Source organism: Crocodylus porosus, unplaced genomic scaffold (assembly GCF_001723895.1).
Source record: "Crocodylus porosus isolate Cpor-Errol unplaced genomic scaffold, CroPor_comp1, whole genome shotgun sequence".
NCBI lineage: Eukaryota > Metazoa > Chordata > Crocodylia > Crocodylidae > Crocodylus > Crocodylus porosus.
In genome coordinates this window covers 39,157,425-39,184,370 of record NW_017728909.1, presented here as the reverse complement: position 1 = coordinate 39,184,370, position 26,946 = coordinate 39,157,425, and the positions used below count along the sequence as shown (strand labels likewise).

General features: G+C 41.9%; 1 protein-coding gene across 1 annotated transcript in view; it reads left to right on the top strand.

The window, feature by feature from the left end:
• Positions 1 to 26,946, top strand: part of PDE4D (phosphodiesterase 4D) — a 1,130,464-nt gene that overhangs the window by 293,349 nt on the left and 810,169 nt on the right. The window contains exon 3 of the mRNA XM_019532104.1: positions 25,393 to 25,628. Within this exon, the coding sequence (XP_019387649.1) occupies positions 25,393 to 25,628 (236 nt within the window). The remainder of the gene's footprint in view (positions 1 to 25,392; positions 25,629 to 26,946) is intronic.

Below are 26,946 nucleotides of genomic sequence, written 5' to 3'. Positions count from 1 at the left end.
CACAGGCTCAGGGGTGATCTGGTGGCCACCTATAAGCTTATCAGGGTTGCTTATCAGGATCTGGAGGAATGACTGTTCACCAGAGCCCCCCAAGGGATGACAAAATAAAACAGTCACAAACTCCACTGTGACCGGTTCAGGCTGGACATAAGAAAGAACTTCTTCACTGTCCGAGCCCCCAAGGTTTGGAACAGACTGCCACCAGAGGCAGTTCAAGCACCCGCTTTGAAAGCTTTCAAAACACATTTGGTTGCTTATCTTGCTGCGATCCTATGACCCCAGCTGACTTCCTGCACCTGGGGCAGGGGTCTGGACTCGATGATCCTCCGGGTCCCTTCCAGCCCAAATGTCTATGAAATCTATGAAATCTATGACTTCTGTGGCTGCTTCACTTAAGTCTTTGCTGTCTGAGGGGGTGATATGGGGTCTTTTGCTACTCCACCCTCCCCCAATTGGTGAAGGATAGACATCAGGCCCCCCAGCATCAAAATCAATTCAGTCCTTGTTCCATCCCTCATAATTAGGAACCAAGCCTATCCTTTCCTCCCCCTTGTTCATGAAGAAGCCCTGAGCCATGTGCATTGCCCATCCAGGGTGGAGAAGTGACCAACCAAACACCCCACCCTTCTGCTCTCTGTGCTCTGAAACATTACTCTTGCGGGGGCTGGAGCACTGATGGAGTGGTGGAAAGCCATGACTATGGATATTGTTGAGTGTCCCTTCAGACCCCCTCTAACTTGACTCATTCTGGGTCTGATTGGGTGTGTCCCCTGCTCCAGAATGACCTCAGTTCCACTGGCCATGACCCCCACGCCTTGAACATTTGAGAGCCATTTATCTGCTGGCCTCAGCATGGCCAATTATGCCCCCTGTGTTGCCCATGCCCTGAAATTTCCTGGGACTTCTACCTACCAGTCCTGGCATGGCTGACAAAAACCCCTAAACCCCAAACTGTCCTGAAGTGCAGCATGGCTAGCCACAACTGCAGAAGCTCTAAACTTTCTTGGAGCTTCTACCTGCTGGTCCCAGCACAGATGATCACACCCTCACTCCAAATCTCAAACATTTTCTGCCTGGTGGTCCCCCATGTGTTAGCCATGGCCACCCAAGTCTCAAACACCTGAGGATCACCTACATGCTGGCCTGAATTTTGTTCGTTCACCCCCCACACTGCACCTGAACAGCTGTGGCCTCTCCGCTTGCCACACTGAGCAGTGTTTGCCACCTCCACCTCTGGGCTGCCCAGCATGTGAGCTCTGGGTGGGCAGCAGCAGCAAACACTACCCGGCACAGCAAGCGGGAGGGCCTCAGCTGTTGCCACCACAGTGCAGCCCCGACGAGTGAGCCCGGAGCCGGCACGGGGCCCAGGCTGGCAGTGAGGGCGGGTTGCAAGTGGGTGCTGAGCATGGGAAAGTGAGTGTCCCCTCACCTGCCCTGTGGCTGGTGCTCCTTGCTGCAGCCACTCGCAGTCCATGTGGGGCTGTCTGTGCCTGCTTAGGACAGCCCCGCATGGGCTGTGAGTGGCTGCAGCAGGAAGCACCAGCCACAGGGCAGGCAAGGGGCCACTTTTCCCCCGACCACTTTTCCCCAGGCTCCTTCCCTGCCCAGGGTCCCCCCCACCTTACCTGAGTGTCCGGCACGGTGCACTCGTGGTCCCAGGCCAGAAACCCCTGCTGTTGCAGGAGCCCACTGGGCTTCCCCTGGGTACTACTGCCCCTGGTTTCTGTCATTTTTGAAAGGAACCAAGGACAGATCAATATTCATTTTCTAAATTTTTTAGGGGCCCTGTGAGCCAGACAAAATGGCCTTGTGGGCCAGATCGCACTTGCGGACTGTATTTTGCCCACCCCGGTCTAATGGCTGTCACAGGCATTGTTTTCATTTGAGATTGTAGCATCATTTACTTCAGGTTAGACATTTCTGTGTACGTATGGGAGTCAGGCTAGGGGCAGAATATGAATTATATCTTAAACTAACACTGTATGAAGGCAAAGCCTCATACAGAGAATTCATAGTTTTGGTCATTTGCAGAGGTGTGGATCTGCATTAATGTCTACTTTTCTGTTCCACCACAGGAATTCCATTTGCTCGTCTGTTCTCACTCTTCTTTTTCCTTCTTTCTGTGTTCTTTCAAGAGTTTAGCTGTAAAGGAGGTTTTTAAATGGCATATATATCTTCAATAGAGCTCTCCAAAAAATTCTAGTAGGCTGTGAGCCTTTCTGACTCACAGTATGGAGTGGGTTACTAAACCCAAATTTTCCACTTTCTTTAAAGAGCTTGATTTACTAACTCCTACCAAAGAGCGATGGTTAAAATCTAGAAACAGTATCACTTCCACAATTTATACTTTATCTTTTGTCTAGCCATGTCTTATAGATTTCATTGTGTAGCATTGTGTTGTTTCTCTTTATCGCTTAGAAAGACATAAACATCTAACTCAATCTGAATACTCTGCTCATGTAATAATTCTGGAGGAAATATCTGTGCTGTTGCCTGTCAGATTGTTGGTAATTCCATAAGAAATCATTTGAAAATGATTTTCAAATCTGTCTTTCTACAGCAGCAACGTGGAAGTCTTCCACAATACAATTTTTAAATATTTTATTTCCCTGTTGATCTAAGAATAAGTTGAAAAACTGTCTGGGTTTGGGATTTCTCTCTTTTAGAAAGTCTTCATATTCAATGGATACAAACAGGCTCATCATTAGAATGTAGCCTTTCAGATTTTCTTTGACTGAATATCTTTACATGGATCTGTTTCTTATCCTGCACAGTCTTCTTCTGCATGTTGGAAATAATTAACTAAGCTAACAAAATAACACCAGTCTACTGGCACTGTTTTAAAGATCCTATTAAGTTACTAGCAATCCTTAAAAGAAAAACTGGATTAAAAAACTGTATGCAGTACTGGTGCTGCATATATTTATTTTACAGATCCAATTTATGCTTCTATGATAAATATCATCCCAAAAGAATCCCAAAAATTCTTTAGGAAAAATCTGCTATCCAATATGGACTTTGCAACTTGAGTGTATTTTCACTGATGTGAACCAGAAATTAATCCAAGGCTTCTGAACTTTGTGTGAAGGTTTTTATTTTTATTGGCAAAAAGAGATGGGATTACATAGAACAGGTGTGTCAAACTCAGCAGAAGTCAGATTTGGTTGTATTAAAATCTTCTGTCTGTAAATGTGTCACACTTTTCTTTTTCTTTCAATTAAAACAAAAATGTTCAGGTGACTAAGTAGCAGAAGCCAATTTGTGATGTACAAGTAATAGAAATACATGATTCCTTCTCATTTGCTTGCTTTTTGTCTTTTTGTTTTTGGTCACCTGTGTTGTAGCAACTTGTTTCAAATTAAATTTTAAGTTTCTGGGGCACATAATCCCTCTATCCATTTTTGTTTGTTTGTTTATGCAACATATAGTGCTATAAGCCTGCTGTGGAGGTATTTGAATGCTATCACAGCTATCAAAGCACAGCTGCTTTACTGGTCCCACAGGCATTTATACCCATTCATGGAAACAACCTGATTTTTTTTTCTTGATAAGAGGCATCCATTCAGAATATCACTTAATTCTACAATGTCATTTTCTCCTAGTTTTTGTTGTTCTTGGAACACTGCTTCCCTCACAAGTGAAGACAAATATGAGTTTCTGCTGCATTTGTCTCATGTCACTGCTGAGTTTTACTTTGTAGGAAAGTGAAGGGAGATGGTCCATCATGTTATTCAGTGTAGTTTGTTACAGTAGAGACAGAGCTTAAAGAAACAAGCATGATGCTCATCCATTAACACTTTGTACGTTGAAAGCATTAAAGAAGTCCTTCCCAGCACTGGGAATGTCACCTTTTACTGTTTTGTGACACAGGAAGTTTGTCACCTGCACATCCAGGTACGTAGAAAAATGTTTTTTTTTCCAAGTCCGTTGCCAAGCTTTATCAGGAGATTTGTAAATCTTGCACACACATATAGATTCAGACAAAATGTAGCAGTTTAGCATCTTTCCAGTGCAGTATAGCTGCCTTCTGGGAACAAATGTCAATACAGAAATGTAGTTTTTAAAAGGTATATATAGGAGGTGAACTACAGTTATCTACAGTCAGGATCATAATGGCAGGAACTGGCTTTCTGAACTTGCATTATGGCTTGATGATGACAGTGTAGTAGGTACAATGTTCAGGCTTCCAAAACAGCTGAACATATTTTGCAAAACATCCTCCATAGTTACCTATGCACACCATGAATCTTAAAGGGAACATGCTTCCGATCTGAGGGAGAATCCTGAGCTTCCTCATGGCTTTTAGATGGAAGAAATAACCTTAGTTTGCTACCATCGTTTTTTAAACTTTTATGGTTATATCTTAATTGGAAAAGTATTTTGGGCTTATATGAGACTGCTCATTTGATCTAAAGCCTAGTACAGTGATTCTCAACCAGGGTGCTGCAGCAACCTTGAGATTCTTTCAAGGGTGCCATGGGGTACTACATAATTTTAGCGCTGTCAGGTATGCAAACATAATTCACAAGATAAACCCATAGATTTCTAAGAGGAATCCATAGTGTCAAAAACATTCTGAACTGTTGGGGTCTTTCTGAGTTCTTTGCAACATAAAAATTGCTCTATTATTTTTTCCAGTGGTGAAAAAAAGGTGAAAACTAAGAGCTGGTGTTTTCTGAGGGGTGTCTCAAGTCTAGAAAGGGGTGCCTTGGGTCTGTTGAGGGGTGCCTTGAGTCTAAAAAGGCTGAGAAGCGGCACCCCAGTGGCAAAAACACATGCACAGCTTTGATGTAGCTGGATGGACTCAGTGCACTTTGTGTCTACATGGACTATCTGCAGTGAGGTGCAAATGGCAATGCCTTTTTTCCTACCAGGAAATTATATCAAAATAGGTAAACAGAGGTAAAAATATACCTTTCTGCAGGGAAGCCATAGCTCAGGCCAATATGGCGATTTTGTTTAGCCTCAGTTTAGACAGCTTTGTGTAATATTAACTCTGGTGCAAGCAGTAATTGCTCATAAATGCTTGGTACAATGGTCACCATTGTACATGCTGGCATTTGAGATGCCATGTTTTTCTTATTATAATGAGGGCTTGAATGGGAAATGAACAGAGTCTATTGTTAACTCTTTAAATGGTGATAGCTGTATGTTTGTTGTTTAATTGCTAGTCCTGAACTAGACAGATTCTCACTATATGTAAAGTTTCTGTAAAATACAAAACTATCAAACTGTAGATCTACCCCTCTGAATAATCTGTTTGACCTTTGCATCATTTTAGTATCAGGTTTATCTGAGGCATGGAAAGACATTTAGAACTAATGCTACTATATTATACCAGCACTCTAAGAGAAATATGTAAATATGTGCTAACTTTGAGTACTAGGATGTGGGTATCCTAGGGCACAGTGGGTATCGGGGTATCAGGAAGATAATTTATATGTATAAAACCTGTAGAGGCTCATGAAGAAAGTGATATTCCCTGTAGTACTGGAAGAAAAAATATACCCCATATAGTTTATAGTGTTATCCCAGTAAATTCTAAATAGATATAAACAAACTTTAAATGTGTTCTTGATACAAGTCTAACAACATGTAAGTTTGCATTATCATTTTTTTCCTAACTATTTAGCTAACCTACATTATAATAGGTTCCAGATAGTTGTAGAAATCTGTCTTGTGTCCTGGAACTGCCTAAGATTGACTAGAACTCTTGTATAGGATCTCACAGTGTGTCTCTGAATTAATGACCACCAAAGGAGCAGTAGAGGCTTTAAACCAGGGGTTGGCAACATTTTTGGGCAGTGTCCAAAAAACTCCGCAATGTCTATTTATGAGATGTTGGCATGCTAGGCAAAGAAAATGGTGAAGTGGTGGTGGTATTTACCAGTTATTTTTTAACGTGGGGGGGAGAGCAGTCTGGTGGGGAAGTGGAGGAAGGGAGGAGGCATGTTGCCCTTGAAGGTGGCAGGGCAGGCAGGAGGGAGAAGAAGAAACCAATACATAGTATGGCAGGGAAGTGGCAGGGGAGCAGCGAGGGGCCTAATCCTTCTTGTGGGAGGCCCGACCCCTTCCCTGGCATCTACCCCAAGGCAAGCATGCACCCGCCACCAGCAGTAAGCCAGGCTGGGGCTTTGCAGACCGTGGTGCAGCTGCTTGCAGCTTCCCTGCTGCCTGCCATAGCTGGCCCAGGCTCTGGGCAGGCCCTGCCACCTGCCACAGAGCCCAGGGTGCTCACAGCAGGTGGCACAGAGGCTGCAAGCAGCTGTACCGGAATTGTGGAGCCCTGGTCTGGCTCATTGCTGGTGGTGGGTCCATGTATGCCTTGGGGTGGATAGTGTGAAACGGGCTGGGGCTGCACTGCCACAAGAAGGACCGGGCCCCTCACGGCTCCCCCACCATCTGTCCTGAGGTGCGTGCTGGTATGCCAAGAAAAATATCATCATGTGTCACACTCTGGCATACTTGCCAGGGGTTCCCAACCCCTGCTTTAAACAAAAGCATATCCTGGGTTTGACCTACTCATTACAGAAATTTATCAGGCAGCTAAACACCAGACCAGAGCTAAAAATTGGTATGAGACTAGCAGTTGCGTGCGGTATAGGGGAAGCAGTTAATGGGTCAGCTTTGAGCAGAGGTGAAAATTAGGATGTAGGGTTCACGCCTGGATGTTACAAGTTTCTCAGTGTTGAAAAAGGGTGTCTCCTCAGGGCTTGATACTAGGTAGCTCATAAGCAAACAGATATTTTTCTGGGGAATATAGAGCTGGAAAGAATTAGTTAACTGCTTTTCTCCAAAACCAGTTATGTTAGTCCTTTCATAAACTGATCAACCTCTATTTTAAGAGCAATTACTTTTCCCCTGCTTTCCCCCCTGCTATTACTACTATACTTCACGCCCGTGAAAATCAGGTTTTCTTTGTTTTGGTAAATGGCCCATTTTTTCATGGATTCTCAACATGTCAGCACTCATTGACACAAATAGAAGCACAGGTGCTTTGACCCTCTGACAATTAGGCCATTTATTAAAGTAGCCTGATTTCAGTAAGTTGTAAGCACTCAAATATGAAAGTGTTGACCTTTCTTTTAAGTTATGTCTTTCACTTACTTCCACGTTCCCCACTGATATATGCTATGTACAGCTGGCACTGTAAGCTTTGATGTATTTTTTTGCATGGCTTTTAAAAGTCCTGTGATGCCTTCTACATTCTTTCCCTATGAAAGGGGACCACAGAAGAACTTCTCCACCTTTTGGGGTTTGTTTTTTTGCAGTTTCACATCTCCCATTCTCTCTCTCAAATAGTTATTAGAACCCGTGAAAAACAAATACGAAACAGTAGGGCTTTTCTCTTGATTTCCAACCACTACCATTAGTTAGGATGCATCATGCCTAACTATTTTTGGAATATAGGGGCAAGAGTGTCAGCTCCTTGGTATGCATATTCTCAGTTTAGTCTCTGTATGCCATGGGATTTGAGATTGCTTTTGAATGAGGTCCTCCCACACAGCTGGCAATGCGTCATCAAGCTATAGTCAGTACAGCTTTGTCTTAATAAAACCCATGAATCTACATTGATGCATACTGTCTCTGGTTACACATTTGGTAGAGCGCACAATTGTGTTGAAATGATCTCCTTTAGGAAATACTCTGTAATCTAAAGCTGTGTATAACAATGCTATAAATCTGAATACTTTGTTTTGCTGGTGGCAATTGGCAAATCCTTGCTGCATTTTGGACATCTGTCTAATTGCAGATATTCTGTTCACCCTTTCAGAAAGCTTGTACTGTCAGATGGACAGTCCTTTCAGAAATTTAAATTAGAGCTAGGTGAGAATTTTCTGGAGAAAGTAGCTTGAGGTTCCTGGAGGTAGGGAAGTTCCCTTGGTGGGTCTGCTTTAGGTTTGGGGGCTGTTGGAAGACTCCAGAGAGCTTGAGAACCAGGAAGCCCTTACCTGGAGTTCTGCTTCTGGCACTGCAGTAGGGAGCCTGGACACTGTGCGTACTCGGACTCCGCCAGAGTCTCAACAGAACCAGAGCTTCCAAGCTTCCTGACGCAGAGCCAGGGGTGAGGCTTTCAGGGTTGGTTGCTCTGGGCAGTTTGCATGGTTAAGTGACTCTATAGCCATACAGCCTGGATTTCCCTTGCAGCTATGCAATTAACATGACATTCTTGTCAGTGTCAGTGCTGCTATTATACTTTTAAGATAATTAAGTAGCTTCAGGATTTGGGGAGCTTCTGGTTTGTGGGGGATATGGAAATGTTCAGGTTTTGTGCTGTTTAATCATATTTCTGTCCTGTAACTAAGCTTTTCTGTTATTTTGCCTAGCATTGATAGTAGCCTAACTGGCCCATACTAACCTTGGTTATTTCTCTTTTTCTTTGTGTATGCTAGCACGGGATTAGCACTCTTCCACTGTTCTAGAACTTCCCTAGAATTCCAAGTTTTAATAAAAATTAACATTAGTACACTAGAAATGATCTTGATCAATTCTTTTAGGACTCAGGTGTAAGCTCTTTGGTACTGTTGATTTGTAAAATGTTCCTCTGTAGTAGATATTGTTGAATGGCCTTCTTAGTTACTGCTGGACTGAAAAATACTCGTGTAAGTACACCATCCTTCTACTTTCCAAATACAGAACATAAATACCTATTACATTCTTTAGTCTTTTTGTTATTAGTATGAGGTGGATTTGGTAAAATTGTTAATGGGTCTATATTATTGCAAGCACTTCTTTAGTTTCTCATATACAAATAACCTTCTCCTTTCTCCCCTCTCTCTGCCTTATTCTTCTTATTCCTGCCACCTGATGTCTTTATCTTCCATTATCCAGGTTTTTTGCATTTCACAGCTTCTGGTTCTTCTCCTTTTATTTATATAACATTTGTTATTTTTCATTTTCTAATTCATGCCTTTACTACACCACCGAACAAGGTTGGGTATGTAGGTAAAAAAGTTCTCTTTATATATATATATAGCCTTTTATTTATGTAATAAACTTGCCTTAAATAACTCCACATTTTCTTTTGCGGTTCTGTCTAAAATTACCTTCCCAATCAATTTTGCTTATTATTTTCCTCAGCTTTGAGGAATTGTCCTTTTTTGAAGTAGTAAGTATGTATTGAGGACTATCTTCTGTCTGCTCTTACTGAAAATAATCAGCTTGTGATTGCTTATCCACAGGCAACCACCCACATCCTAGTCCCGTAAATAATTAATCTTTAGCCATTGTAATGAGTCCAAATAGAGTTACTTTTTGATTAAGAGGTAAAATGACTTGCCTAAGGTTACATGGATAGACAGTGGCAAGAACAGGAACAGAATACAGATCTCAACTCTCTAGGTTTCAGCTCAGGGAATGGATATCTTTCTTCCTTCTAATTATTAGTATAAAAGAAAATAAGAATCAGTAGGGAATTTTCTGGACAGTACATCAAACCTTTGGGGATGTGTTTTATCTACAGTGTTTGGCATGATTTTCTAAGTTTCTAATTGGAAAGATAATTTACCAGTCGGACAATAGCTATCCAACTTTATTTGTATGAAGGAATACTTTTTTCCAACTGGCCCTAGTAGAAATATCTTATTTCCTTTTTGATTCCATGGGAAAGTTACATGGAAGTTATGATAATTGTAAAGAGCAGGAATAGAAAAGTATCCATGATCCCTATTTGAAAGAAAAGAACTATCCATCTTTTTTGAGTGACAATACTAAGGGCTTTGTTACACATCATCCTTACAACATGCTAAAGACACTTAAACTGCAAGCTTCCAAATGCTAAAGAGGGAAAACTTAGCATGCTAAGTGCTCTCTGAGCCTCTCAAAGTTGCACCACTTCAAAGGAAGAGTATCTCTGGATTATGGTACCAAGCTCATGTTATGGTAACACCAGTCTGTTCCATGGAGATTAAACAAGCAATTTGCAGTCCTCCAGCATCCCAGGATGCATCGCTCTCATCCCATCTCTCATTGCTGCTTTGTGGATGAATTTTTCGCTCTCCTGAACTCTTACTTCTCATGGGTTGTATTGATCCCAAGCAAACCTATCTCCAGGGGTGTGACTCTGGTCCACATAGTACTAGAGGGCAGGGATACCAACAAGGTTCTGAGCACAGTGAAGACCATGGTCCCTTACCACAAGGAGCTGTCCCAATTCCTCAAAGAAGACCACACCATTATTTCCTGTCACACCATACACTGCACACTTGTAGGTCTAGTGCAGTAAAACAATGACAAACAAGACAACACCACCACCACCTCTCTGCTGTCACCTGCCACCAAAACAACCACGGAGTATCACAAGGATGGCTTCTCCATGGACTTGTTTTCCAGCCAGGCTTTGACCCTGACCCAAACTCAGACTCAGGATAACACAGAAGATGGAAGCAGTTCAGATGACACCCTCGTTGGGAAGATAGATAGATAGAAATGGACAACTCAGCATCAACCACTGGTAAGATTCAGTGACTCCAGGAATTATGTATGGCTCAGTGGCCAGTCAGAGCACTCAATGGCCCACTGAAGGGTTAATCATTTCACATAAAACCATACCCACCATAAAACCCCACCCATCATAAAACCCCATGAAACAGTCGCCCCCCACCACCACCCTACTAATGGCCTCATGCATCCCAACTCCCACCCCAGCTGACAGGCCCTATGGCTGACAGAATTGGGTTCTGATGTCCCAATTTTAGTCCCTGCAACCTGATTTCAACCCTCCCTCCCCTGCTCTCCCAGCAGAGAGGCCTGCCCCTTTTGCCCACAGCTGAACAAGAGTTGCATAGAGGTTTACCTAGGCATAGTTACTCTTGGTTATTTGAAAATTTTCCATTCCCGGTCTTGTTTTCCTCAAGCATTCCCAGGTCTCCCCTGGCTCAGGGCTCCCTGGCCCAGTCCTCTCCCTCACCACCCAAGTTTAAGCTTCCCTTCAAGCCACCTGGCCCAAGGCAGAGCAAGCTGTGCTTGGGGGAAGTGAAGCCAGGAGGCATTGGAAAAATTAAATTAACCAAGAGTTAACCATACTTAGGTAGACTTTCCCATGGCTTTCACCCAGTTCTGGGTGAAAGAGGAGCCCTGTTCTGAGAAGGCTGGGGAGGCTGAGATTGCATTGGGGGCTGGGATCAGGTTGACACAGGTTGTGGTGGCGTAAATGAGGAAACCAAGGCATGGGAGCCTTCAGTGCACTGACAGCAGACTACCTGGCTGGGCTGTGGGAGCTGGCTGAAGGAAAAGGGAACCCAGCCAGCTGGCCTCATTCTAGGTGGCTTTGCAGTCCCTGGGCCTGGTACTGACTGTGCAGCTGTCACATGAGAGGGCTGCATATTTCTTCTGGAGCCAGGCAAAACCCATGAGAAAATTCCATTCAGTGTGATTACTCTTGGTTAATTGAATTGTTCCCCTGCTTATGACCCTGTTTCCTCAAAATACCACAGGCTCTTTCTTGGCCAGGTGGCTTCATGAAGACCACAAATTGCTCCTGGAGCTCCAGCATTCTTGTCCTGGGGTGGGAAAGGGCTAGGCTGCACAGACATCCCTTGCCCTCTGAGCTGAGCCTGGTGGCTAGCCCTGAACCATTTGGCTCTATTGAACACCTGATGAGCCAGTGCCAGCCTTCCCCAGAGTGGGCTGTGTCTTTCCCCTGGAGCTGGGCAAAAGCCAGAGGGAAGTTCACTTAACTGCAGGCATCCAAAGCACTGCTTGCTGTTCCCTGGCTAGGCAGCTTCATGGAGGCCATAGCTTCCCTCCACAGCCCTTCTGCAACATCTTCTTGGAACATAAATATACAGAAAAGCACACGCAAAGGGTTTTACTTACATATAAAGCCCCACATTTTCACTCCCAGATGACACTCTCCATGTGACCCATGGCCATCTGAAGAAGGGTCTGGCAGTAGGGGACTCTGTCATCTTGCAGGACGTTAGCCACTTCCTTCGCCACCAGCATGCAGGGCACAATCAGTTTGGGTGGCAGTGAAAGGTGTTGCTCTGCTGGATTCCACACTGCTCAGGGTTGCTTGGGATGGGGCATCTTTCCACAGAAGAGAGCTGGTGGGAAGGCAGAGTGCCTGCTGCTTAGGGGAGGCGAGTGAGTTCCTACAGCAGGACATTATTGATTGTTGCTTTCACTGCCAGGTAGTCTGTCAGCTAGGAAGCTGTAATACAGGCATGCATACAAAGTTTTCTGTGGTGTCGTGCACCTCCAGTGGGTTTGCCAGCCTTATTAGAGGGCAGTCATAACAAACTTCTAGGGCATGTGTTGTCATGATAGCTTGCAGATGCAGCAAGCTATATCTTGCAAGGTTGCCACTTGCCAGCTCAAAGAGTTGCACTCTGCACTGGTGGGCCAGGGATTTGCCAGGGACATACTGGGAAGAGCAGCAGTATCTTGAGACAAGGACAAACAAAGAAATTTGTGGAGGGACTGGGGTGGTGGGGGGAAGACTTCTTCTATTGGGAGGAAAGGGCTGGGGGGGACAACGGATAGTTGAGAGGGCACTTACCATGATGATGTTCTGTGCCAGTCTTACTATCCTGTGAAAATGCCCTGGAAGAGCGAGGTAAACTATATTTCCCTTCATCTTAAAAGTTGGCTACAATTTCAAGGTCTGTTGTCAATGCACTGCTGTCTGTGCAGCTGGCAGTGTTTGTGTGGGAATGAATGTAGGATCCACACACATTTTATCCCTTGGAAACAATATCAAGGCCATTTCTACTTGTTTCACTCCCCAGAAATTGCACTAGCATGAGAGAGCTCAGGAACCTCCAACACAGATGCTGTCTCAAGGCCACAAAGGGACACTCTGACTCAGAAGATGGCTGGTAGCCAAAAACATTGGCAGGACCACTTCAATCAATCGTGGAAGACCTCACAGAGCCATCTGCACTCCTAGCAGACTCTACTGAGAGCTGGCTATACGCCTATGGGTGCAGGCAGGACCAATCAGAGGAGCTGCTGAGAACTCTTCAGCTGACTTCTGTGGCTCAGGACTGCAAGTTGATGTCTTTGGTGGCTACCACCGTGGACTTATGGAAGTCTTTCTTGGCCAGGGTGGCTACTTCTGTGGAAAGTATGGCTACTGCCATGGAGGAGTATGTCTGCACCATGGCAGCAAGGCAGCAGGCGCCTCTGTGGATTGGTTTTCACATGAACCAATTTAACTCTTGAATAGGCCATTGCATGCCCTGACTATCCATTGAGCCATACACAATCCCCAAGGCTCAGTCCTCTCCCACCTACCCTCAACCCAGAGCAGGAACAGAATCAAGGTGTCCTGGCTCCTAGCCATGCCCCTGCTTGTCAGCCCTCCAGCGACAGGTCAGAGCTATGCAGGTCAGAGATGGTATTTAGCCTTAACATGCGACTGTTCAGGTCATGTTCTAACTTTAATACGTCATATCATTCCATGCAGTTTTAGCACAGTTTAAGGTTAACATGTAACAAAACCCTAATTAACTATTGTCACACTGGTAGTGTTAGATTGATGTTGTAGCTGAGCTGGTTCAAAAATTGTGGCAAGGATTCTTGGGTGATATCTTTAATGGGACCAACTGTATAGCTGAGATAGAGTTACACAAGCTTTCAAATGCAAGACATTTTTTTTCAGGTGTCACCCGATGAGGAATATCTTGTATTCCAAACTTGTCTAAAACTATCACACCCATGCAGTTAGTCCAGTAAAAGTTAATACCCTAAGAAAACTTTGTATCTCACAACTGACATTTTGGAGGGGTTTATACTCTGAGAGAGACATTTTTTGAATTTGTGTAATATTTCAGATTCCATGCTGGGATACAGTACTTGTAAGTGATATTTTTTACCTGAACATGTTTTGAAAGATCTTTCCCTTCTGAATGTTTCTATTACAGAGAAAAGAGGAAAATAAGTGCCTGATGGTATAAAGGTTGGATTTTATTTAGTTGTGGGATTAAATATATGAATCATCTTCCTTTTTTATGGTGCAGATAATGAACAACTGTGACTCTAGTCACACAGTGGTGCAGCATAACATCAAAATGGTGTGTGGATAATGTGTGGTTTGGCAAATCTTTTTTTTATAAAAAAAGGAGAAAACCCATAGATACAGTAATATATAATTTATTCGGTAGAATTTTCTTCAGCTACATTTCCAGAGTAATAATGAGCCCTTTAAGAAGGCAAAGAGCTCAGATGTGTGCACTGTGTGAGGAAGGGAAGGAAGAGCAGGGGAAATAGGGTGTCTAGAGGAGTAGACTGGAGAGGGGGTTATGTACTGAGCATATTGCTGCATGTGTAGTAAGCATATTCAGCATAAAAAAGACTGCTGGATGTGGAAACAAGTCTTTTTGTAGATGAGGAAGCAGTGCTACAACTGTTTTATAGGCAAAGAAGTCTGAAGACTTAACAGAGCAGGTCAGTAGGGGAGATGAGAATATAACGAGATCTTTGATCTCTGTGCAGTACCCTATTCTCTGGATAGCATCACATGCAGCAGCACGTGTGTGTTTGCTTGTTGAATAAAAAGTGCTGTCACCTCTCCACTATTAACTAGATACCTCAGCTATTTCAGACATGCTAAAACAAAACCAGGTGAACAAGGTGATATTTATTCCAAAGCAGTTTGTGAAACAAATACTTGGGGATTTTTAACTGATGTATTTTGATTCAAATGAGAAAGCATCTTTGCACAGAATGAGTTAAAGCTATTTCAGATGATTATTTTCCAACTCAGAGAGTGCTCAGGCACAACCACAGGGTTGAGTCAAGAGGCCGTTCTGTAGGTGGGCTGGAAACAGCTGCATCATTCATTAGCGAAACCCATTTCCCTCAAGTGTCAAACTTCTGAAATGAGTTTTTGCTTGTGGCCTCTGGCTCTCTGGCACTTAATGTGGCTCTGGGCTGCAAATAAATAAATAATTTTGGGTGGCTTTTGGAAACAGCCTCTTGATTAACTTACTTGCTGTGTGTAGGCATTCCCATAAGGTAGTATGCTGTGATGCAGCAATCTGGTGGTATATACTAAGTCTGAAAAAGATGTAAATACATATTTTCATGGTCTGGACTCTCTGAGGGCACTCTTCTGGAACATTAGTATTGTTAAATGCATGACAGTGATGCCTTTCATCCCCTATAACAGGGATGGCCAACCTGTGGCATGAGTGCCAGGAGTGGTATGGGCAGCCTCTGTGTGTGTAACACAACAGATCAGGGAGGGGACAAGCAGCACAGCAGCAGATAGGGAAAGAAGCAGGAAGCAGAGCAGGCAGTCAAGCAGGAAACACAGGGCAGGAAGCAGAAAGCAGAGGAGGAGATTGGGCAAAGGAAGGGGGAATTTGTGGAGCTAATTTAAGGCAAGCCTGCCAAAAAGGTTGCCCCCCATTACCATATAATATTTCATACTAAAGAACAAAAATCTTTTCATTTCCTTCTTGATTGAATTGGATAGCTTGAGTGTCGGTGATTTACTGATAAGAAAATGATGTCCCACAGTCCAGAAAACCAGGAGCTACATTTTGATTAGCTTTGTTTCTAAGCATTAGCTGAGAGGTCTCTCTCTTTTGCATCCACTTTTCTAGATAGATCACATCATCTGAACTATTTTATTGGTGAAGTCGAATCCTTGGGCTTCAGTAAGGATCCTAATATTGGATCATGTTCTATTATAGGTTAGATAGCCATGTCACTTAAATTCCAGAATTCTATTGTCACCTCTAGTTGCTTTGTTATCCATCACCTACTATTAAGATTGCCTGGAAATTCCCATTATAAAATCCTGTTTTCATTTGCTTATTACTTTATGAAATGCAAATTGGCTGCAATTTTCTATGTCAAGTATCTGCCTGATCATGTTTTTTAAAAAATGTAATTAAAAATGTTTCAGCTATTAGCAAAAATGAGACTAGAGAAAATGCAGTTTGTCTATGTTAAAATAATTTGTGAAAACTTGTCTTTGAAATGCCCCAACTCCCCATGCTTTGGAGCAGGGAGCTGAAGTTTGACCGAGGGCGACTTGTGTCAAGGAAGTGCCTTTAGTCATTCCTATGAAAATGTAACCAAATATGGTATGTTTATGGGCCTCTGAAAAAAATACATGCTTGTTTTAGTATTAAAAACTCTAAAGATTCTTTGTTCACTGAGTATGCTCAGTCCTCCCACAGTTTCTGTCGCCTTTCAAGCTACTACTCCCCACAAACTGACTCTGTCCAGTTCGGGACTATGGGACTGACAGTCTTTGAAAAGGCTGTTCCCAGCTACTTTGGGCTGGATGTTATTCTATCAACTGATGTTTCTGTTGTCATCTATCAAACAGGGAGGAGAAAATCATCTGATTAAATGTAGAGGGGACAAGAGCTGGGAAGAGAGAGTACAGATTGGGGAAAGGAGCTTGGTAAGACTAGGACTGGATGTGTGGGGGTGGAGGGAAAAAGAGATTGGGAGTAAGAGAGAGGAGACTGACACTTTTTGGACAAGGAGACTGGGATTGTGAAATGGGGCAAAGTTTGGGCAGGGATGAGGAGCCTGGAAAAGGGGAAAAACAAGAAAATGACAGATTGAAGGTGACAGGGCAGAAAGGAAAAGCATGGAATAAATGAACATAAAAGTCTGTGCCTGCAAGGGGGCATTCCTATCTAGAGCTTGAGGCAGAACCCAGGTGTCTGGCAGATGTCTGGAACTGAAACTCCCTGTTCCTATTATGTCAGCTAATATCTTTGGAATCCACTGGTAAATTTCTATTTGTTTTCTTAAGAAATAGAACTGAATTTTAAAATGAGTTAAAAGGTTTTGAAGTCATGTATTCAAAAGGTAGAAAAAGCCAGATTAAGATTCCCCAAGCAAAACTAATTTAATCATTATGCACTATCATGAAATCTTGAATTTTGTGATCCTATGCTAGGGATTCTTTCCCAGTCCTTTGAGCTTATTCAGTACACTGGCTAGATTTGCTCCAGAATAAACCACATCTGTTTGGTAAAGAAGAATATTTCCCTCATATACTCTACATTTATGAAGGTGCACAGCACAAGGTCCCACCTTGTTTCCCATCTGCCACCATAGTAGTAGGAGTGTCAACATCTGTCACGTGGTTTATACTCTATTCTCTCTTCTCTGTAAGGAATATGGTCTGCACTTGGTGAACAGGCTAGAACTCCCTCTATGTTGGTCTTTGTTTTTGAAGGAAATTATTAATAATACAAGATCCAGACTAGTGTGGACTAGCTCTTCTTGACAAGTGTGGCAGCTTTGTGGGTTCCTCTCTGAAAACTGATTGACCGGACTTTACAGCAGTGGTTCTCAGGCTTTTCAGATTCAAGGTACCCTTCTGTAACTTCTTAAAATGTAGCACTACTGTGTGTGAGAAACTCTGTTGTGGTGCCTCAGCTTACTTCAGTAGTTATCAACCAACGTGCTGCTACTGCCGCCACCACCAGGTAAGTGCCCAATGTGCTTCTGTTTCTGGGAGATGCCAGAATCAGAGCAAAGAGGGCTGTCACAGAAGGGGCCTCTCCTGCCTGCCTTATCAGATAACCCTAATACAGGTGGGAATATTTGCTCATGCCACAGACCTTTCTGGTCTGACTGTTGCAAGAGGCATACATGCCGCTGCTGCTGCCAAGTGGAGCTGCCAGCACTTGTACCATGGCACACCTGAAAGGTGCTGCAGCACTCTGGTTAAGTGACTGATCTACAGTGTCTACATTCACAGAGATGCTTCCACTTCGTTTATATGCTGGTAGAACTAACTAGCACTGCTTATGAGGGAACAGAAATCCACCCACAGGTTTTTGTCGACTTCCAACAAATGCTAAAAAGTAGGTCATCAAAAGAACTCCTTCAACCTTTTACAAGGTTAAAAATGGAGCTGGGCAATTTATTTGGGGTGAATAGCTCATTCACTAAAAAAGGCAGTTTTATTTTAAAAAATAGGAGAAAAGTTTCATTTTGACATATTCTAAATGATTTTTCCCTGTGCTTATATTGAAATGATGTTTTAAAACTGAATTTATCAAAAATTAATTTTAAAAAAGGTTAAATATGCTTTCAAATAAAACAAAACTTAATTTTGATGTGAAATGACTTGTTTCAATAACTCAAAATCAAAATTATTTTCAATTTCAGTTGAACTGAAGTGAAAATCTTTTTTACTTTTTTCACTTTGCCTATATATTTCAATAGCTGTAGCTACACCAAAGCTTGACCCCTTTCATGACAGAAACCCCCCTGAAACCATAATCACTTATATCAAGAAAACAGTGGAATGTTAATACAATTACTATTATTGTAGTAATATAGGTGGATTAGAAATGTGGATGGTGATAGGGTTAAAGATTTGATCTATTGAAATAAGGGATAGATGTAGCAAGAAGAATGAAAAATAGTTGGAAAAGGCAATCTCCATGTGAGGAAGGTAATATTTATTTAATGGACAGAGAAGAATATTTAAGCATTTCTTAACAATTGTGTGTGTGTGTATAAAACAAACTCCATCCTAGTGCCCTCTCAATACATTCAGCTATGGGAAGGATGATTACTTTGATTAAGGTCACCCTTCAAAACTTCTGCCTTGCAGACAGTACCCTAAGATGGGACTGAGTTGCAGCTCTTTCATTCAAGCAATGGAAGAACAGTTTTCTTTCTACTTTCCAGGAAGCATTCTTTGTTCTAAAAAAACAGAGAAAGATGAGGAGAGAGCACTCCATGTTGCCCCTGTTGATTAAGGAAGTATTTTTCAGGATCTGTAGGAGTAGCAGCTGAGGATAGAATATTATTTTATGTATGTTAAAATCACAGTATTAAAATCAGTGGAATGTGTGTCAGGTATTTGGTATTCTTAGAGAGAACTTTTAGAAAGCGTTTTTGGCTGTGAGCAAGCATGCCTTTGGTCTATAGTCAGTCACAGAACTCGCTCAAGCTGGCTGGGCATAATAACCCAGAGGTATAGCTAGTTATTTTTGTGCACTGGCAGAGATGCCAGAAGGTGAGATACTAAGTGCTTTGCTTACCTTACCACTGAGACTCAGAGACCGCAGGTGCTGGTGCCACAGTGCAGTCTCCCTGTACCCTGGCTGCTGCAGCTGTTTTCTGTTGGGTCCCAGGAGGCTGCCATTCTTGCAGTCCCTTTACATTGGTACCTGGGGCTGGTGCCCTGCTCACTCACCCCTAGTTGCTCTACTGTGCCATCCATTCACACAAAATGGAAGAAAAAATAGGTTCCTTTATGGAGTAAGACAGCTGAAACAAGAGAAATCACTAAGATGCTAGGACATGTGTGAAAGCCTGAGTAAGAACTAATTCAGGAAGAACAAGAAGGACTTTTCTCAGACTGACTGAAAACATAAGGGCTGGGACTTTGATTGGCAGAACTGTGAGTTTCTGTGTGGGTGAAAGGCACCAAAAAGGGAACAGATAGCAAGTGAAGGGCTGTGAGTGTGGTTCTTAGAAGATGCCAAGAGAGAGTTTCTTTGGGCAGAGTGCTAGGTGGAAAGGCAGGCTTGGAAACAGTAAGCAAAGAATCTGCTTACTGTGTATACATAGAGTAACTGACTGGAGCTACTGGGGTAGCAGCCTAGGGGGCACAGAAATAATCATTGCCATGGCTGTCTGTACCACCACTGTGGAGCAGCTTTGTTGCGCCTTAAGTATTCTGTAGCTGTGTCTACATGTGTATTTTACTGTGGAGTAGATTAATGAGCTGCAGGGTAAAATGCCATCGTCTACATGTGCAACGATATTAGGCTGCAGTAAACTAAGTACTGTCATAAAATAGTACTGTTGGGAACACTTTTATCTTATGGTGGAGTGATTAACTGTGATTAAACACACTTGTAGACATTGACCATGGGCATAAATTGCCCCTGGTCGATCTAGCTAGCAGGGGCCTAGATTCCTGCCTGCAGCCTAACTCCTCACTTTCCATACCCTTGGGGCTCAGCCAGTCCCTCCACCATTTGGAGTCTGGGGCAGAGCAGGGCAGGAGCAGCCCTAGCATAAACTACTCTGCCCTGGCTGAAACTGCTGCTGTACCAGGTACACGTGTAGACGCTGCACCCAGGAGTAGTTTACTCCAGCTTAAACTGCTCCAGAGTTTATTGCTTCAAATTAACTGCATGTGTAGATGCACCCAGTGTGTTCCTACTGTGTTCAGGGATATGGGACTTTGTCTATATTCTTTGTCAAGAAATAAGATTGCACCAAAGAAATTCTGACTTGTAAAATCAATGCAAGTAAAAACAACCTGATGAGACCTGCAGTACTGGCTAACTCTTAGGCTGACGGGCAACAACATCTAACTAGTGAAGTAAGCATAAAAATAAGCATGTATCATGAATAACAGAGCAAATTATTAATATGTCCCATGTGATGTAATTAGAAAGGTGCTACTTAGAGGATTGTTCTTGAAAGCTGACACTAATAGGAGGAATGCATTGTTCTGGGAGTCATTTCTTTTATATTCAATTAATTGCATTTGAAAACAGGTCGCATTTAAACATTTTAAAAGAAACAAACTTGAGGTAAGAGCAACTTTCCAGCAGCCAAAGCATGGCAGCAGCATAAACTGAACAAAAGAATGCACAGTGGAAGTTCATGCAAGCAAATACCAATTCTCACCTGTTAACTTCTGTGAATTGGTTTGCAGGCAGTACCAGATGTGCTATTCAAACGGAGTAAGTGTGACATTTTATCTACAGTTTAGAGAAATGGAAATGCATTGCAGTGAATCAATTCCTTGGCAGCATACCAAGTAGTGGAATACCATTTATTTGCATTTAAGTATATGGGTTCTGCCACCTGTCAGAATGGAAAATCATAAGGCTTTTTTTGATCCTTGGCTTGCTAAATCATTAAAAAGAAAGACTTTCAGAATTGTATGCAGAGGTTCTGTAGTGCATATTAGGGATCTCAGCAATTCCATTATGATCTTTAACAAGTACATATACCTGTTATGTAAGTCATGTTTTTACTGATAACTTATATTAAGAGCCTTTGGTTTTGCTCAGTATTATCCCTCTGTCCTCTTCTTGGTTGGTCATGAGATGAAGCATAACAGAAATGGCTTTCAAAGAGATGTTTATTTGGGAATGTGTTCTCTTTTATTAACCACATGCCCCAACCACTTGTTGGTGCATCTCTAACTCTCAAAACCATATGTTAACACTAAGATTTTTATATGAAAATTCACACCCTTGTTCTGATGCTGAATAGCTTTGATTCTACATGTTTAGTAAATGCTGCAAATCTTTCCTGCCTTCGGTGTCATTTCCTTCTTGACACCTCTATTGGTTAGGATTGGGCTACACTGGTTGGTGAATTGTACCTCTTCCTGGATGTTTTTGTCTTGCCCAGGGTGATATTACTGCTTGACAACTGGGTTTCAAGGAGATTGCTTTGATGTGACTGATTTTCAGCTCTTCATATTCAGTGGGAACATTATGAACTGGTCTTTGCTGTTCCTGAGAATTTTGATGGCCTCTCAAATATCTTCAAAATTGATTATTTTCCCCAAAACAGCTGGAAAATGGAGGGCTTTTGTTTACCTGTATCCACCTCATCATTAAGGAGTTCATCAAAGGATTCTCTTTGGTTTTCTACAGAAGCATTATTTGTAATTAAAATATTTCCTTATTGTTCCTTATGAGACTTGTTTCACTTGGTATTCTTTCTGCCGTATGTTGATATCTATGTAAAATCGTGCCCTTCCCTTCCCCAAGTATTAATACATCTGTACTGGTACATCTTTTTTGCCTTTAAAATATTCCTGATGTGAAAATAATCCACATTTTTCAAGACAATAGAACCCTATTGTCCTATATCAGTCCTCAATAGTTTTTTCTGTAGACTTCATTAGGAGGCTTTGTTCTTTAGATTTAAAATTATTTCAATAGTCATTCAGTTCTCTTTACTGTATCTCTGAAAGTCTCCCACTCAGTATAAATGTTCTCCATTACCTTCACAGATTCACAGAAGTTTAGGGCTGGAAGGGACCTTGTGAGATCATCAGGTCCAGCCCTTCCTGATCTGGGCAGGAAAGACTGCTGGGGTCAAATAACCTTTCACACTTGTTCTTAACTACTACCTCACATTTCTGTTCCTACTGTTTTCAAAAATTCAGTGTTGTATCTGTGGTTCCTCTGTTTTATGTGAACTTCTGTTTTGTATTGTGGCAAGTCTCTCTCATCCTTATTCTTACAGACAGCTTCACATAGATTTCTAATATCCTGAATGTTACAGTTATGTTTTGAAGGATAATAACCCCATCTCATGGGTATTAGGAGGAAACATAGTTCTCTTTACAACTATATCTTTACATGTGGCAAATCTAGAAGACACATTAGTAGCTCATAGTTTCCTTTATTAAACAATTCACGCCCAAATCTGCAAACTTGGATGCCTAATTTCTTATGCCTACTGAGTTGGTCTCTTCTGTAGTTTTGACTCAATTTATAGTTGCTTTTGAATGAAACGTGGGATATGGGGCCCAAAGCTGAGTTTCAAAATTATAATGATCCAGAGCCTCTCACTTTTTTCATTGCTAGTGGGTTCACTTATGCAATACATCTAGTTAATTTTGTTCATTCTTAGCTTTTTCCTTCCAAGATATTATTGTAATTTTCAGGATTTGTATTCTTCATTCACTTGCAAAAATCTGTTCTTTGTCTATATTATGTATTTGATTCAATCAGCCCAAGCGATAAGTAAATTATGTTTCATCTAGCACCAAAAGCAGTTAAAATTTTCATATAGTCCCAAACCATAATTAACTTCATTCATTTTTTCATTATTTCATTTATCTTACATACTCATTAAAACATACACTAGAAATGCCAAGGTATAAATTAAACTTCCCCCCAGATTACTCTAACCCCTAGATTAGAGTACTTCCTCCTAGATTACTATTAATTAGACATTTTCATGGAGTTTTTACAGTTATTGATTTCCCTGTTGGTTCACTTTGGAGCCCATGAATTAATGCACACCGTATTATAATGCCTATAATTTTAAAATTGCTTTAAGGTTAGAATGGCTATTTTTCTCAAGTTATGAATGATGATTTTCTGATTTAAAATGTATTAAAAGTAATTTTCTCAACTTGCTGATTAGGTTATGACTACAATTGTAGTTTATTAATAATTAAACATTTTGAAGGGCGCTGTTTTAATGGACTTGAGACTCCCCACTTTCTCTGTGCACAGAGTGGATAAAATATAGGGAAATGAATATAACTTTCCCATACAAAATAAAAATAATCCTGACAAATGTGCTTTGAGCCTAATGAGAGACTATGTCTATACTGTAATTTGAGGTGTGATTGTAGCACAAGTTGATTTATGTCTAGCTTATGGAAGTACTTGTAGCAGTAAAGTCACAGCGGTGTGGGCTTCAGTGGTAAATATTAGGGCTGTGCAAAATGGGCCCTATTCGATTTGGATTTGGATTCAGCACCAATAAGGGACTGTGATTTGATCTGTTGGTTTGGATCACTGTCCCTGATTCGATTTGGCCAAATCCAAATCTGATGATTCGATGCTGATTCGGTGAATCAGCGATTTGGACACAGGCACAGTTTAAAAAGTTTTTTCTACATAGCTTGAGGTAGTAGCGTGGATCGTGATCGCTGTGGTGCTGGGGCACATGGAGCGTTTCACAGGAGCATGGGGGGCTCTCCAACGTGTTCAGCAGTGAACCCAGAAGTGGAGTAGAAGTACTTCTGGTTCACTTCTGGGTCTGCTGGGGAGCACCCTGGGGCCCCCCCCAAGCCACCCCAACCTGGCGATTGGCTGCAGGGGGACCCTGGGTGCCCCCCCCCAGACCCAGGAAGCATCAGTTGCTGAGTTGGGAAGGTGCCCCCACATGCTCCCTGGTGGACCAGGAAGTGGACTGGAAGTGCTTCCGGTCCACTTCTGGGTCTGCTGCTGAGCGCACTGGGAGTCCCCCAAAATTCTGTGAGGCGCTGCATCTGCCCCGGCACTGCAGTGTTCAGAGCCCCTGCTACCTAGATGTATGTAGAAAAATCATTTAAAGCTGTATCTACATCCAAATTGCTGAATCTATCCAAATCAATTTGGAGAGATTAGAGGGTCCTCTGATTCGATTCAGATTCGGAAATTCAGCCACTGAATCGGGCTGAATCTCCACCAGATCGAATCAGGGACCAAAGCTTTGCACAGCCCTAGTAAATAGGCATCTGAGCTCCTCATAGTCCTGACAGGCTTGCTTTGATATTGGTACCTGAGGTGGTTGGAGTGTAGGGTATACCTACATATGTTGTTATTGATCCCAGTGTTCAATCCCGAAGATAAGAATACATTTTATGCCTCATGCTTATTTGGCCCTTGATTTCTGTAATGTGTCTATAAATAAGGGTGCAACTTCATGTGGTGCTTTTGGCTGGTTTGGACATATCTATTGTGAAATGGAATAAAAGCACCGGCCTGTTTAACTATAGGATACTGAGCACCTGACTTCATTTCCCCCTCATTGTTGAAATAGTCTGAATCTGGATTCCCTTAGAAGGTTCATTTTCTAAAAAACTGGAATGCTAAAATAATGGTCTCTTTGGAACTATTTGGGAATTTCCAGGAATGGCCATTCTCCCTTCTGTGGGCTGACAAGAGCTCAGGAGTTACTTTATAGGGTAACTGCTACTCTTCCACTATTCAGAAAAAAGTATTATATTACCAGAATCTCAAACGATTAACTTCAAAACCATGTTCTTTTATATTTGGACCTCAGGTTGTATTAGACCTGACTTTCAGAGGTGCTGATTATTTGCAGTTGCCATTGATTATCATGGGAATTGTTGGTAGTTGGTTCTTGTAAAATCAATCTGTTACTCAGTGTGTGTATAATGGAGGTTCTTTTTGTTGTAAAGCAGAGAATTTAATGTGAATTTTCTGTCTTTATATCTAGAAGCTCAAGCTTCTCTGTAAAGAAATGCAGGTTTTGTGACCTTACATATTATTCTTGCTTTTGTTGCCCTATTGCTATTCAGACCCCTACTTCTACCAAAAAGACAGGAGTTGCAGGGAGGCTAGTGGGAGGAGAAAAAATATTTGTCCCATTCAGAGAATACATTTTTCTATTTCCTTGTACAGGTACAGGTACATATGTTGAATGCAGAGTGCAATATTCCCTGCAGAGAAATAGCTCTCTGTTTGCTATTACAGCAATTGAACATCCCTCACTATTGTCAGCACACATTACATTGCATCCATCCATCATCTATCCATAACTGAAGCTCTCTGTCTTTACGTCTATTTTCCTTTCCAGCAAACGTGCTTCTTTGCTGCCTTTTTCTATTTCCTATTTTGCCAGTAGTTCTAGAAACATCTCAATAGTATGAATAAAATAGATTATGACAAAGGAATTTAAGTAAATTATTATGAAATTAAAGTATTGGGGGTCTTGGGTTTACAGGTTTCAGAAGAAACAGTACACTCCAACACTGAAGACGAGGCCCCTTTCCAAGGAATGGAGCCCTATCTTGTACGGAGGCTCTCCTGCCGCAATGTCCAGCTTCCTCCTCTGGCTTTCAGGCAGTTAGAGCAAGCAGACTGGGATAGGAGGAGTGATATGGAGACTACACCAAGGCCCACTAGCCTTCCACTTAGGATTCCTCCACTGATTGCCATCACTTCTGCAGAATCCAGCAGGTCAGTGTTGCCCTGATTTTTTTCCCTTGCTTTTCTGTACCTGTGGTGACAATTTGCTTTAAAATGAGCTCAGTAAATCTGTTTGAACTATTTGGCTAGAGTGTAAAAGATGGTAAATTGTATCCATAGCTCTAAACAGGAAATGAACATGATTCCTGCAAGCAAAAGAAAACACCCTTTCTGTAATTAATGGAACCGTTTTGGTAGCACTGGTGGAAAACAAAAGGCATGCCACTTAAAACTATTACCAAAACCTGTTTTGCTGATTGTGTGCACTTATTGTGAAGAAGGAACTCAAGAGTATCAGTGATAGTACTGTAGTTGGAAATGGTGACTGCTAGAAGCTTGGATTTCTAATGTTGCAATATGTATAAATAGTCGTTAGTGTATGTGGGAAGTATTTTGCATGCAAGCATTTTGCAACCTAATTTAGAGGCTTTTAAGGTTTTTTCATAGATTGTAATTCATAGATTGGAAGGGGCTGGAAGGGACCTTGCAAGATCATCAGGTCCAGCACCCAAACAGCGGAGGTGCCAGCTTTTTGCTTTTGTTCCTACATGTCTACGGTTTATATAATACATAAACAACTGAAAGAGAACAGCAGCGCAAACAACATTGTGCAACGTATTATATAATATAATAATATAGTACATAATATGGTGCACAGAATATATTTGTGCTGCTGTTCTCATTCAGTTGTCTACCATCCTATGTGAGACATCTTACTCTGTGTATATTTTATGGGAGGGACTGGCAGAATAATTTACTATTAAAGTTATCTGATATGAGGCCATTCTCAGCTGCTTCTAACTTTTGCTACATTCAGCCTGTTGGTGATGACAGCCTGTTAGTGATGAGCCAGATATCTGCCTCAGGGTGCAAAACTTTTTGAAAGCTTCAGCCAAAACGGTTCAGCTTTTTCCAGGAACAAGGTTAAAAAAAGTTGTTTGCCCATTGTAAAAATAAAATCTGGTGAAGTTTTTAATTTCAGAAATTCTGGTGTTCCCATCCTTTAGGTAGAGATTTAAAATTTGGCAGGTGGAGAAGTCCTTGTGTCAAGTGTTTGCATGCCTTTTTTGTCCCATGTAAATCCTTACATATTTGGCCAAGCTTTAAGCTTTCAGAAAAACAAGGTTATCTGTTTTCAATAGAGACTTGCTACAGCTCTGTAAATTCCAAAATGCAGAGAAATATTCCATCCAACCTTAGGAGAGCAGGCCAGGACTTTCCCTGCAATTGCTGCTTTGTGTTGGTGCAGGATGGGATGGGCTTAGTGTCAGAACTGAACTGAAAAAAAAAGATAAATACAAGCAAGGAA